At 42.1% G+C, this 14746-nt stretch overlaps 2 protein-coding genes across 2 annotated transcripts; one reads left to right on the forward strand and one right to left on the reverse strand.

Moving 5' to 3' along the window:
* The first annotated feature begins 6880 nt into the window (after positions 1-6880).
* On the forward strand, positions 6881-10905 carry LOC118365477 (ER lumen protein-retaining receptor 3). Its single transcript, XM_035747729.2, has 5 exons — positions 6881-7299; positions 8516-8616; positions 8708-8866; positions 9403-9655; positions 9754-10905. Exons 1-5 carry the CDS (start codon positions 7209-7211, stop codon positions 9795-9797), a joined length of 648 nt encoding a protein of 215 aa, XP_035603622.1. The 5' UTR covers positions 6881-7208; the 3' UTR covers positions 9798-10905.
* On the reverse strand, positions 10662-13281 carry LOC118365476 (GTPase IMAP family member 7-like). The gene is made up of 2 exons (XM_035747728.2): positions 12983-13281; positions 10662-12664 (listed from the first exon to the last, which is right to left on the reverse strand). Exons 1-2 carry the CDS (start codon positions 13041-13043, stop codon positions 11625-11627), a joined length of 1101 nt encoding a protein of 366 aa, XP_035603621.2. The 5' UTR covers positions 13044-13281; the 3' UTR covers positions 10662-11624.
* Positions 13282-14746: the final 1465 nt, after the last annotated feature.

Consider the following 14746-nt stretch of genomic DNA (forward strand, 5'->3'; position numbering starts at 1 on the left):
TGTGGTGAGATGAACATGAAGTAGTTGTAAGAATGGGTATCAAAGTTGTTATAACCTTGAATTTTGCGTAATGAACTCTGTATAGAATAAACCATCATTTCCATTCCTTGAAATCTGTACCCACTCACAGTGGCTCTCAGGCTGGTTTCCAGCCCACTATCTCTGCCAGTGCAGTCAGTCTCACTGTCAATGCATTAAGTTAGTCTCCAACCACAGTCATACACTCCCCCAAGGCACTCTGCCAGACCTAGTGCACTTGGTGTGGTAATCTTCAGTCCTTTACATAATAGGACACTTTATAAAGTTGTTCTCTTTTTCTCTTGATTTTGCACCTTATTTATGACAAGAGATATTTACGAGAACAGTGTATATGGGATTTGTCTGACCTTCATCCGTAGATGTGACCTAATGGTCCGTGTGAAATCTGAAGTTGCACTGAACTCTCATCAGAACTTGACATGTTTTTGATGTTATATTGAAAATAAATGGCAGATAATTAATCTAAATGGAAACAACCCAGAACGTATGCCAGTGCAGTATTCTTGATCTTAGGTATGGATGGAGCACAATTGTTTCTATGGAAACCATTTCCTTTTACAATCTTCGCTCTCCCTTTTCTCTGCTCCTAAATTACAGAGCAGAGGGGGCTTCTTTTCAATGCGCTCTCCTCCTCAGTAGGAAGGTGGGAGTATATCTGTCCATATGACAGGCTCATAGAAGAGTAGTGGGGGGGTGGACTGAGATAGGTACCAAGAAGAGGCTGACGAGTGGCTGAGGGGAGAGGGAGAATGGATGTTGCGGGGCGAAAGGAGCTTGTAGAAAAGGTACTATAGTATGAGCATTTGAGGTGTGTTAATGAAATCCAGATACAAAATATTCCTCATGACATGTAGCTGGCCACTGACTCAGCTGACCTGTACACTGTAATGAGGGAAGGTGTGCCTATCAAAAGGTTATGGGGACTAATCTGACACCCAGGGCTGATTACTGGCTAATAATACACACACAGAGGAGTCATCTTGTGGTCATCTTCTACTCAGATTCTACTGTAGCCTGTCTGTCTGACCCTTTATACTGTCCTCCTGGCAGCCAGAGACCATGACAGGTGTATAATGGTGAAAAAAGTCACATCTAAATCAATTTAAAGTGGTTTTCCTTTTTTATTTTTAGATTAGCATTAGATATACCTTTATATTATCTCTAATGTTGATCTTTTCATATACTTTTATATTATCTCTAATGTTGATCCCTTCATATTATATCTAACATTGATCTTTTCATATACCTTTATATTATCTCTGATGTTAATCTTTTCATATACTTTTATATTATCTCTGATGTTAATCCTTTCATATACTTTTATATTATCTCTGATGTTAATCCTTTCATATACCTTTATATTATCTCTGATGTTAATCTTTTCATATACCTTTATATTATCTCTGATGTTAATCTTTTCATATACTTTTATATTCTCTCTAATGTTGACCCCTTCATATACCTTTATATTATCTCTAATGTTGATCCTTTCATATACCTTTATATTATCTCTAATGTTGATCCCTTCATATACCTTTCTATTATCTCTAATGTTGATCCCTTCATATACCTTTATATTATCTCTAATGTTGATCCCTTCATATACCTTTATATTATCTCTAATGTTGATCCCTTCATATACCTTTATATTATCTCTAATGTTGACCCCTTCATATACCTTTATATTATCTCTAATGTTGATCCCTTCATATACCTTTATATTCTCTCTAATGTTGACCCCTTCATATACCTTTATATTATCTCTAATGTTGATCCTTTCATATACCTTTATATTATCTCTAATGTTGATCCCTTCATATACCTTTCTATTATCTCTAATGTTGATCCCTTCATATACCTTTATATTATCTCAAATGTTGATCCCTTCATATACCTTTATATTATCTCTAATGTTGATCCCTTCATATACCTTTATATTATCTCTAATGTTGATCCCTTCATATACCTTTATATTATCTCTAATGTTGATCCCTTCATACTTGTAATAGGACCGTTGTTTATGAACAGGTCATATACTGTATGCTCAATGTCTATCTTTACAACAAACATAATGAGGTAATAACTCAGTAATACCAGAGCAACATATTTGGCAAATAAGTAATGTCATTGAAGAATACTGCCTATATGACGATATAGACCCTAGAACACACAACTAACTATACACTCACAATTGTCCCTTTGAAACGGACAGACATGTTTTTGCTCTGCTATTACTTCAGTACTTAGCAAGGAGATCCTCAGGAGAAGTTTTTCCACTCGGTACAGGGGAATGATGGAGGGCAATGACTTGCGACAGACGGAGAGACAGAGGGAGTGGATTATGATCACACTGCTGGACACAGGAACAATAATTTAGGCGCAGGGGACCAGGAAGGGAGGGTGAGGGGTGCCAAGCAAGAAGAGGGTGGTGATTAGTTTTGACGATGATTCAGATATTTAAGAGGATTGTAGGGTAGGCAGGGAGGTGGAGGAGATAAATATAGAGGGATGAAGAGTTGAACCAGGGAGGTGGAGATAGTGAGTAGTTCAAAGCACTACACAAAACATGGAAACAAAATGATGAGCTCTCACTTGTCATTATGTGTCATAAACAGTTGGAAGCTCAAAAGAAAAGGTGAAACATTGTCAGGACTCTGCAAACCGTGTGTTTTGTATAGAAATTGAACAAGGCCAGTCAAGTTCGTCCACACCGTTCATGACAAACCATTTCTGTATGGACCTCACTTTATGCATGGGGGCTTAGTCGTGCTGAAACAGGAAAGGTTGTTGCCACAAAGTTTGAAGCACAGAAACATCTAGAATGTCACTGTATGCTGTAGCGTTAATATCTCCCTTCACTGGAACTTAGAGGACTAGCCCGAACCATGAAGAACAGCCCCAGACCATTATTCCTCCTCCACCAAACGTTACAGTTGTCACTATGCATTGAGGCAGGTAGCGTTCTCCTGGCATCCGCCAAACCCAGATTTGTCCGTCGGACTGCCAGATAGTGAAGTGTGATTCATCACTCCATCCATTGCTCCAGAGTCCAATGGCTCTGAGCTTTACACCACTCCAGCCGACGCTCTGCATTGCTGTGATAATATTAGGCTTGTGTGCGGCTGTTCGACCATGGAAACCCATTTCATTGAGCTCCTTGTTTGGAACTCGGTAGTGAGTGTTGCAAGCGAGGACGGACGATTTTTACATACTACGTGATTCAGCACTTGGCGGTCCCGTTCTGCTCCTAGAAGTTCCCACTTCACAATAACAGCACTTACAGTTAACCGGGGCAGCTCTAGCAGGGCAGACATGTAACAAACTGACTTGTTGGAATGGTGGCTTCCTATGATGGTTCCACGTTGAAAGTCACTGAGCTATTCAGTAAGGCCATTCTACTGCCAATATCTGTCAATGGACTGTGCATGGTTGTGTGCTTGACTTTATACACCTGTCAGCAACGTGTGTAGCTGACATAGCTGAATCCAAAAATGTGATTCAATTTGTAGCTGAAATAGCTGAATCCACTTATTTGAAGAGGTGTCCACATACTTTTAGTGTATGTGGCATGGGTTAGGACTAAGGTTGCACATTTTGGGAAATATTCAGAGGTGGAAACTTCCGTGGGAATTAACGGGAATCAGCAGGAATGTATGGAAATTAACGGAAATATATGCTAATTAATATTGATACCATTTAAATGTAGATGTTTTTTTTGCATTGGATATATTTACCATATCATATGGAGACAGAAACATAAACCTTTCAGACATAGACATAACATAATTGCTAATGATTAAAACCTTCCAATAGAAAAAAAATCGTTACGAATTGAACTTTAATTAAATGAGTTGACTCTGCACATGGAATGATTTCACTGAACAACAAAAAAAGGGAATATTGAAGGATCCCCAATGATCCATCGCATCTCCCAAAAACGTTTTCAACATTGATAGTCTAGAAACTAAAGCTTTGGTTGTCTTCCCCTCAGGCTTCCATGTCTTCTCCCTGAACATCCTCAATGTCCACCTCTTGAACATCAGACTCTGAGGCCTCATCTTCACTGTTACTTTCCAACCCTGTTGAGGATGGCTCATTGTCAGGCTCAAAAAGCCTCAAATTTGCCCAGATGGCCATCAATTTTTCAACCCTTGTATTGGTCAGCCTGTTGCGTGCTTTGGTGTGTGTGTTCCCAAACAAGGACCAGTTGCGCTCTGAGACGGCTGATATTGATAGGATTTGGAGGATGGTAGAGGCAACAGGGGAAAGCGCCTCAGATCCACAAAGTCCCTTCCACCAGGTGGCTGATGAGATATGTTGGCACGACTGCCATATTGCATCTCCATCCCAAAGCCCTTGCTTGGATGTGCTTCACCAGACTGCCAAGAACCTTGCCCTCATCAAGCCAAGGTGGCGAGACACAGTAGAGATGGCACCATAGGCCTTGTTGATCTCTGCACCAGACAGGATGCTCTTGCCAGCATATTTGTGGTCCAACATGTACGCTCTGGTGTGTATGGGCTTCAGGCAGAAGTCTTCACACTTTTTGATGTATTTCAGAACTGCAGTTTCCTCTGCTTGGAGAAACAGTGAAGTGGGCAGGGCAATACGGATTTCTTCTCATACATCTGCAAGCAGAGTCTGAACATCAGACAGGATGGCAATGTCTCCCTCAATCCGTGCAATGGCTAATGCTATAGGTTTCAGGAGTTTCAGACTGCTTACCACTCTCTCCCAAAATACATCATCCTGGAGGATCCTCTTGATGGGGCTGTCCGTATAGGCAGACTGTGATATGGCCATTTCTTGGAGACTCCTTCCCCTCCAGGAGACTATCAAACATGATGACAACACCACCCCAAAGGGTGTTGCTCGGCAGCTTCAATGTGGTGCTCTTATTCTTCTCACTTTGCTTGGTGAGGTAGATTGCTGCTATAACTTGATGACTCTTCACATACTTAACCATTTCCTTGGCTCTCTTGTAGTGTATCCATTGTTTTCAGTGCCATGATGTCCTTGAGGAACAGATTCAATGCATGAGCAGCACAGCCAATGGGTGTAATGTGAGGGTAGGACTCCTCCACTTTAGACCAAGCAGCCTTCATGTTCGCAGCATTGTCTGTCACCAGTGCAAATACCTTCTGTTGTCTAAGGTCATTGATGGCTGCCTTCAGCTCATCTGCAATGTAGAAACCGGTGTGTCTCTTGTCCCTTCTGTCTGTGCTCTTGTAGAATACTGGTTGAGGTTTGGAGATGATGTAGTTAATTATTCCTTGCCCAAGAACATTCGACCACCCATCAGAGATGATTGCAATACAGTCTGCTTTATCTTTGATTTGCTTGACCTTCACTTGAACTCTGTTGAACTCTGCATCCTGCAAATGAGTAGATAAAGCATGTCTGGTTGGAGGGGTGTATGCTTGGCAAAGAACATTCAGAAATCTCTTCCAATACACATTGCCTGTGAGCATCAGAGGTGAACCAGTTGTGTACACAGCTCGAACAAGACATTCATCAGCATTTCTCTGACACGTTCCTCCATTGAGTCAAAAAAACTTTGGATTCCAGGAGGACCATGAGCTGTTGCTATCGATAAGGTGTCTGATTCACAATTGTCACCTCGAATAGAAGTAGAGGGACTTTTGTCAGAGGTTGCTTGTTGTGAGAGCTGAGGGAACTTTATGCACTTGGCCAGATGATTCTGGATCTTTGTTGCATTCTTCACATATGATTTGGCACAGTATTTGCAAATATACACAACTTTCCTTTCTACATTAGCTGCAGTGAAATGTCTCCACACATCAGATAGTGCCTGTGGCATTTTCCTGTAAATATTAGAAAATCAGTTAGATTAAACAACTCCTTTTTAAGATAAATGTTTTAAAATGAAACATGTATGGAAACAGGTGAAATAACACTCCTCAGTTAGCAAGCTAAACCCCACATGGAAGAAAAAAATAATTAGCAAAAATTGTTCACAAGTTAAACATGATTTAAACACACTTTGCTGTAGGCTACTACTTACTAGTTAACAAAAAATAATGTATGTCATAAAATATATTCACCTCACCCATTATTGTAATGAAAACTTACCAGAAAGCATGTAGTCCTTGGCTCAGACAGTGTAGTAGTCTGGGCTCAATAGCATCTCATTAGTGTGCAAGATCTTGAGAATCAGCTGTACATGTGATGGAAGAATACACTGCACATGTGATGGAATAATGCAAGGTGCATGCAGAGGGTTGCAATTCCATTGAATTGGGGATAGTTTAACCAAAATATGCCACAAGACCTAGAATTGCCTTATGTGTATCCCACAAAAAAAAGGTTTTGTTATAAGCTAACTTTTTTGATGAATTTAAGCAAAATTCCCATGGAAAATTTTGGGGAAAATTCCTGAAATTTACCCTGTTTCAGACCCTTTGCAACCCTAGTTAGGACACAGTAGGTTAAACTATATGCCAGGCTTCTTCTTAACTGGTGAACAAGACTATTAAGCCAAAAACATAATGGTAACCGCAGCCAACACTTTAAAGTATGAACTACTTTCATTGAATGAACTACTTTCATTGACGGGGTACCTGATGTAAACATGAATTTCCCAAGCATTTAGGCCTACAATCATGAGTCTATGGGGATGGATAATGATGGAGTTATTGGCCACAACCAATACTACATAATAATGTCGTTTTATATCGAAAGATAGTCCTGTGAAATGAACTGTTTACTTACTGCTATTTGTCTCCATCTGCTGTTGAAGAAGGTCATATACGGACTATGTCTTAATGACAGCCCACTCCAGTGACATGCTCAGGCTTTCACGCCCCAGTCTGTCTGTAATTTGAGCTCCAGAGGCAATACGGATTTTGCAGGAACTGGCAGCCACGTCACCGCTACAGGTCTGACCAACTTTCCCAGCCCTTTGCGGAAAGTGCTGCAGAGGAATCCCTGTGCAGAATATCTAGAATGAACGTTTATGAGCATTTATAGTGATTTCCAAAGAACAAGAGGACATAACATTTGGGAACATTGGAGTTATTTATTTTAGGGGAGTCTCATTTTACATACGTTATTGTTTTGACTTCCCCTGAAGACTACTTGGAGGCCTCATTCTTACAGATTTGTACCAATATTTCGACTCTTTCTTTTTGGAATACCAAAACAGCACTATGAATGTCTTCCGTCTAGCCGGTGACGTGTCACATCTCGTTGCTATCATCATTCTATTTATGAAGATACGGAGGTCCAAATCCTGTGCCGGTATGTTGACAGTGGGATTATTTGCTATGCAGTTGTTTACAGGGAAGTCTTGCTGTTAATGATTTATTGACTTGCTCATTCATTGGCCTAAACTCTGTTTAACAATTTTGGGGACACATTGCCTGACGACTCAAACTGAATTCTCCCGCTGCTCCTTGTTCTTGTTCGCTAAATAGGCATAGTTCATTTCTCAGAAGAAAAAAAAACATCCGTGGTAGCCAGGCACAGTGAAAAGGAATCCATGTGTCCATCTCAATTGGGAAGTTGACCTCACACTCCTAGTACTGACTGGTCTGCAACCCTCACATCATGTAGCACTCGTGGAGCACTCAACAGTTATTTTGTTACAACAATGTAACAACGCTCCTCGGTTATAATTGGTTACATTACTTTGCAATATGTTGTGGTTAGAGAGTAAATCAATTTAACTAGTCCACTTCGACGCACAAGAATGTTACGTGGCAAGAGTTCAGTCTAACCATATTTGCTTTGGTGGTCGCACCCTGGTCTGCTTTTGTCGCGAACCGACTCAAAGCCCGTAACGAAAGGGAGAAAACGTGGAGATAAGGAGTAACAAAACATATATTTATTAAATAAAGTAAACTAAGTACAATATACAATGGTGTGTGTAATCAGTAGTGTAAGTGAGTGTTTTGCATGCATGAATGTGATAATGCAGGGTGTTGAAATGTGCCAAAGCAAACAACCAAAAGCCACCAAGATACACAACAAAAATCTATACAGTTGTCTGCATGGAGAGAGTCTCTTCCATGAATGGGGAAGTGGTGTATTTATCCTGGGACACACCGGGCCCAGGTGTTTCCCATGTAGTTGACGACCCTCCCAACTCCGCCCACCGGCATCCTAATAAGGAAACAAGAACAAAGAGAGAATACTGCAGACAGAGTGGGAGGGTCGTCATAGCTTTCTACCTCAGATATCCGCATTGATGATGTTTTGCCATTCCCAGGTCATGAAATGAAATTGTTGCATATTTTTTTATTACATTTTATTTAACTAGGCAAGTCAATTAAGAACAAATTCTTATTTACATTGACAGCCTAGGAACAGTGGGTTAACTGCCTTGTTCAGGGGCAGAACAACAGATTATTTACCTTGTCATCTAGCAACCTTTCAGTTACTGGCTCAACGCTCTAACCACTAGGCTACCTGCTGCCCCATACGTGAGATTAATGACTGTTGTTTGTTTCTGTAGGTATTTCTGGAAAGTCTCAGGTGCTTTTTGCATTAGTCTTCACTACAAGATACTTGGACCTGTTCACGAGCGTAATCTCCATCTACAACACAGTTATGAAGGTGAGGTGGACAATAGTATCCTACAAAGAAGCCAACCAATCAATGAGTTGTGTTCTAACCTAAACTCCTTCCCTCTGTCTTGTGTGCTCAGGTGGTGTTCCTGGCTTTGGCATATGCCACTGTGTACCTGATCTACATGCGCTTCAGGAGCACCTTCGACTCAGAGAGTGACTCATTCCGTGTTGAGTTCCTGCTTGTGCCTGTGGCTGGGCTTTCCTTCCTGGAAAACTATGCATTTGCCCCCTTGGAGGTAAATGTGCCAGGTTCAATACATACTGAACATACAGGTAACTGCCAAAATAAAGGAAACACCAACATAAAGTGTCTGAATAGGGCGTTGGGCCACCACGAGCCGCCAGAACTGCTTAAATGCGCCTTGGCATAGATTCTACAAGTGTCTGGAACTCTATTGGAGGAATGCGACACCATTCTTCCACAAGAAATTCTTCCATTTGGTGTTTTGTCGATGGTGGTGGAAAATGATTCTCAGAATCTCTCATAAGTGTTCAATTGTGTTGCGATCTGGTGACTGAGACACACACACACCCTTTAAACCCCCCTTTGTGAAGCCTCTACTCAAGTCATTGAGAGCTCCTCTATGCATGATTGCCAAAATAATGGCCAACTGGGCATTTTTATACATGACCCTAAGCATGAGGAGATGGTTTAACAGCACATCATACTTGATGTGTTGGTACATGAGCATGTCAGACCTCATACTTGATGTGTTGGTACATGAGCATGTCAGACCTCATACTTGATTGAATGCATATCTTTGGTGCACAGATCCTGTGGACCTTCTCCATCTACTTGGAGTCAGTGGCCATCTTGCCCCAGCTCTTCATGATCACCAAGACCGGCGAGGCAGAGTCCATCACCACCCACTACCTGTTCTTCCTGGGTCTCTACCGAGCCCTGTACCTGGCCAACTGGGTGTGGCGTTACCACACCGAGGGCTTCTTTGACCAGATTGCTGTGGTGTCCGGTGTGGTGCAGACGATTTTCTACTGTGACTTCTTCTACCTTTACGTTACCAGGGGTAAGTATGAGCCAGGGAGGGATTTTGACTTTGTATTGTATTTCTAGTACATATTTCATCCCATTTCCCTTTCCCTCTTTGCCTTTGTCCCTCTCCAGTGCTCAGAGGAAGTGGAAAGATGTCCCTGCCCATGCCCATCTAAAGAGAGTCAGTGCTGTTTTAAGCGACAGTTGAGCAGTTTAGTAACTGAAAGCACCTCTGCCCACCAATAATACTTAGTAATGGACTACAGTCTGCAGTGTCACAGTACCCCCTGTACACCCTGGGGGGTATATACTGTACCCAGAGGGCAACCGTCGTGTTGTTGGTACCTGGTGTGTTTGTTGGTGTGCTTTTCCCTAGACTAAAATGACCAAAGAACGATTGTCCTATGTTTTTGTGCATGAGTGTGTGGAACTGAATGTTAATGGGAATTGAGTAAATTGAATACTGTGGGATTTTTTATTTTTATTATACCTTTTTTTTCATGGAGGCAGATATTGTCCCGCTTGAATTAGTCCAATGGAGTTTGTTCCTTATTTTTCCTTTTCTAGTAAATGGCATATTGAATGTCTTATTACATCTGAATGGTGTAAACATTGTATATATGTGAGACATTTGTTCTGCTTTCCTGTCTTTTCACAATTTCTACATATAACAGTGACCAACCTTCAAGGCTTCCATTGTTTCACCAAGCAGAGTTCATTGGGAGTCTTGTATTTAAGCTGCTCTGGGTGATATTTGCCATCTGTATCAAGAGTTGTGCTATGTTCTTCCCTTTCTGATAATAAGTCCATGGAGATGCCATACAGAACCCACTGTCATGTATGTAACTCTTATATCCGTCCACTTCTTGACTGAACCAAGGTTCTTCTTAAATACGTTGTATTCTGTACTTTGATTTTTACCAGTCATTTCCATTCCTTTAATATTAATGCATTTCATTAAGCAGAACGAATACACATTTGTGTGATGTCACAGTTCAAACAAAATATATTTTGTATTTGATGAGTTATTTCTCACTAACTAGAGTTCATTCATATCTCAACATTTATTGACTACATTTTTAGACCAGGATTACAATGGCAAAGGCAGATTAATGCTTCAACAAAATGGAAAGGTACTTACACTAAGTGTCTTGGTACTACTAAATGTGTATATGTGTGCCAAACTTTTACAACTGTGGTGCCCATGTTGTAATGATCAACATTTTAATACAAAGAACCTTCATCATTTGTAAATCAGGTCAGTAAAATGTATATTTACTGGTTCATCAGGATCTTCGTGTTGATTACTTTAAATTGTTTCATCACACCAGGATGTTTACTCCTGCATACTCACACTAGCGATCCACACCATTCAAAACCACACACACAAGTGATTCACACCACTCAAAACCACACACACACAAGTGATTCACACCACTCAAAACCACACACAAGTGATTCACACCACTCAAAACCACACACACACACACAAGTGATTCACACCACTCAAAACCACACACACACAAGTGATTCACACCACTCAAAACCACACACACACAAGTGATTCACACCACTCAAAACCACACACACAATTGATTCACACCATTCAAAAATTCACAGCACACTTACTTTTCTATTGAGTATTCAATAATGAATGCCTGTTTACTCCCGTGGCACTATGACAACCTGGTCAAATAGAATCACTTCCTCAACTGTCAACTCTTATTCACATTCTGATCATTTACCTCCGTGTGTTAGTGCATTAATAGCTTCATTAACTATGACTGTCAATGGAAGAAAGTGCATCGGGGCTCTTTAGCAAGCCTGCCTTATGAAGTCATTGTGAGGATTTTTCAGGGAACACAGTTGAGTGATAAATAAGTGTGTGAAACTAATTTGCACTTCAGAGACAGAAAAAAATATACGGGTTATTTAAGACCCTCATCTTCTACCTGATAACCCAGCACCATACAGTGAATAATAGTGGATATTAAAAGTCCCCGTCAGTGTAGGAGAGTTTTGCGGTGTTTGTAAAGCACTTTACTTCCCTCTCTCACAGCTCCTCCCACCACTTTGGCAGCTGATGTGATTGACAGCGGTGTGGTAGCCAAAGCTGCTGCCCTCTCTATCACCTTAACCTTTTTCACTGCTTTCCCTTTCCCTTTGCTTGTTACTCCAGCTCCCTCTGCCGCCCCCTTCCCCAGGGCAGACACCAGCTCACACCAGAACAACTTCTCTGCCTTCTTTCTGGCTGCCTCTTCCTCTCTTCTCCTCTCCTCCTCTTCCCTCCTTCTCATTCTCTCTGCCTCCGGTCCCTGAGGCTCTGGCCCTGTCTTCACCCCATCCTCCTCCTGCTTCAATGGAGTCATCCTTTTCTCTCCCAGAATTCCTTCCTGCACTTCTCTGATGGCTCTCTCTGCCTCATGGTACATCAGGTTGGTGTAACAGCCACCTCCGTTGTGCGCCACCATCTTGTCTATCTTCTCCAGGAGCTCTGTGACCTGAGTGCAGTCTGTTACCTTCTTGCTGTTGTTGAAGACATGGTAGCCCCCCTGACATCTACTCACAAACTCCTGGAGCTCCTGGCTCTCCTTCAGGAAGTCTTCCATGCTTTTTCCCTGAAGCTGGTCACCCCAGGTGAACAGTACTACTGTGTATCTGAGGGCTCCTGGTCCAAAAGTGGCCTTGACCCACTCCAGGGCATCCCGCTCCTCCTGAGTGAACCTGCCAGGCTGAAGGGTCACCAGGAAGGAGTGGGGGCCAGGGGCGGACAGCACCACACAGCGTCCTGCCTCAGCTGTCACCTCCTGAGGGGAGAGGCGCGTGTCGAAGAACCCTGGGGTGTCGACCACAGTGAGGTTCCTCCCAGCCACAGTTCCACTCTGTCTGTCACACTGACCAGTTACAGAACATGAAGAGATGTCCACCCGGAATGCCTGCCTCCCTAGGATGGTGTTACCAGAAGAGCTTCTCCCTGCGCCTGTCTTCCCCACCAGTACCATCCTCAGCGCCCCACTGTCAGGCTCCGGTGATGCTTCACATGCTGTGACACAAATTACAGTCATTTATACTGACCTAATCAATCTAAAAGTGTAAACTACCTTGAAATTACTATCTGACATAGGCCTTCTGTTTTCCTATGATCACCTATATAATATGCAGGTCGATTATATTTATAATGTTTGGGGGCTGAGAAATATAGTTAGCCTACATTACAGATTTCTGAGTGGTGCTGTTCATTTTCGGTGGAAGCTGTAAAAAAAAAGAAGCTATACAAATGCCATCTTTTTTGATGCGCAATGGAAAATCTACCTGCTAGCAACAACAACAGTAGGCTATTATTGTTTCAATAGTCTCTCACCCAGATTCGAGGCAGCACATTCCAATGACGCCATCTCCACTGTCCCACATGAGTTAGCCATGGCGAACACGGCGGAACTATGGATTATCCGTGGAATACCTTAATATGCACTGGAATAAGAGGGTCCTGTCTTCGGTTGCGTTACTTGCGTATATCACCAGCGCTTCCTTATTCTTATGATAGTCTTTTTTATTGAGAAATGAAATATATTTGTATCCATGTCCTTTTTCTTTTCACCCGTTTACATGCCCTATCTACGATGCAATGCTGCAGAGTCAGACCATGATGTCATTGTGATAATGCGCACACGCGACCAGACAGTCTGCGCTGACTAACTGACACTGTAAACCTACCTGTGGTCAGTTCTTTGATCCTACCTACACTGTCAATTTGCCGTTTATGCTTACATTTTGATATTCGCATATAGGGTGAATTCGGAAAGTGTGGGACGTCATATAAACTGGGACAGCTTTGTCCTGACGTGTTTATTTATTGGTCTGACAAAACTATTATTACTTAGACACTTGCAGACAAACCAAAATCACATCGCTTAATTTATGTGAGATCATATTGGGGTGCAGAGCAAGCTTTAAACAGGAAGCTCACCCACCTCAAAGCACAAGGACAAATCAGTGACATGACTGTTTTTGTTTTGATGTTAAGGTTATAAACATGTCATAAATAATTGCACTCTGCCAAACTGAAAATGAGCATACTAGTACTTCGCGGGTTGACTCGAGTGGGGGCTGCTGATGGGAGGATGGCTCATAATAACGGAACAAATGGAATCGCATCAAATACATATAAACCATGTGTTTGATACCCTTTCAACTATTCCTCTCCAGCCATTACCCAGAGCCCGTCCTCCCCGATTAAGGTTCCACCACCCTCCTGTGGTTGACTCATAACCCGCGGTCCCCGAGGTTATATATGAAGGGCGGGCATATTTAGTCGATTTGAATAAAGAGAAAAGAGTACCTTAAAAAATCCATACATGTATAATTATATTGCAATTTATATCTATAGGCTACATTGAATGTTTAGGGCCTAACAGTACACGCGCCCAATATCCTACACGCCAATCGCCAAATGCTTTTGGGAACAGGCAGCACATTTTAAAGTCGATCCATGGAGGCAAAAGGGACAATGTCAGAGTTTAATTCAATAAAAGAAAAGCTGTGAAATGGAGAGGGCCAGAAAAGTAACCGTTTGTAAAGATTTTGTGAAGTGGTAAAAGAGGATGATAGCAGTGCCGGCTATGTTATGTGTGATGATTGTGAGGCGCTATACAAATTCGACAGTCACAAGATCGGGACTTCAAATAGGCCTATGGCACTTCAAGGGAACTGTTGGCCTACCCCAGAACAGCCTCAATTCATCGGGGCATGGACTCTACAAGGGGTTGAAAGCGTTCTCCCGGGATAATAATATAATAATAATAATAAATAATATATGCAATTTAGCAGACGCTTTTATCCAAAGCGACTTACAGTCATGTGTGCATACATTCTACGTATGGGTGGTCCCGGGAATCGAACCCACTACCCTGGCGTTACAAGCGCCATGCTCTACCAACTGAGCTACAGAAGGCCCATGTTGTCTCCAATGCTTCCCACAGTTGTGTTTCAGTTAGCTGGATGTCCTTTGGGTGGTGGACCATTCTTGATACACAAGGGAAACTGCTGAGCGTCAAAAACCAGCAGGGTTGCAGTTCTTGACACAAATTGGTGGCCTGACACCTATTACCCTATCCAGTTCAAAGGC

This window comes from Oncorhynchus keta, chromosome 32, assembly GCF_023373465.1.
Source record: "Oncorhynchus keta strain PuntledgeMale-10-30-2019 chromosome 32, Oket_V2, whole genome shotgun sequence".
In the NCBI taxonomy this organism is placed as follows: domain Eukaryota; kingdom Metazoa; phylum Chordata; class Actinopteri; order Salmoniformes; family Salmonidae; genus Oncorhynchus; species Oncorhynchus keta.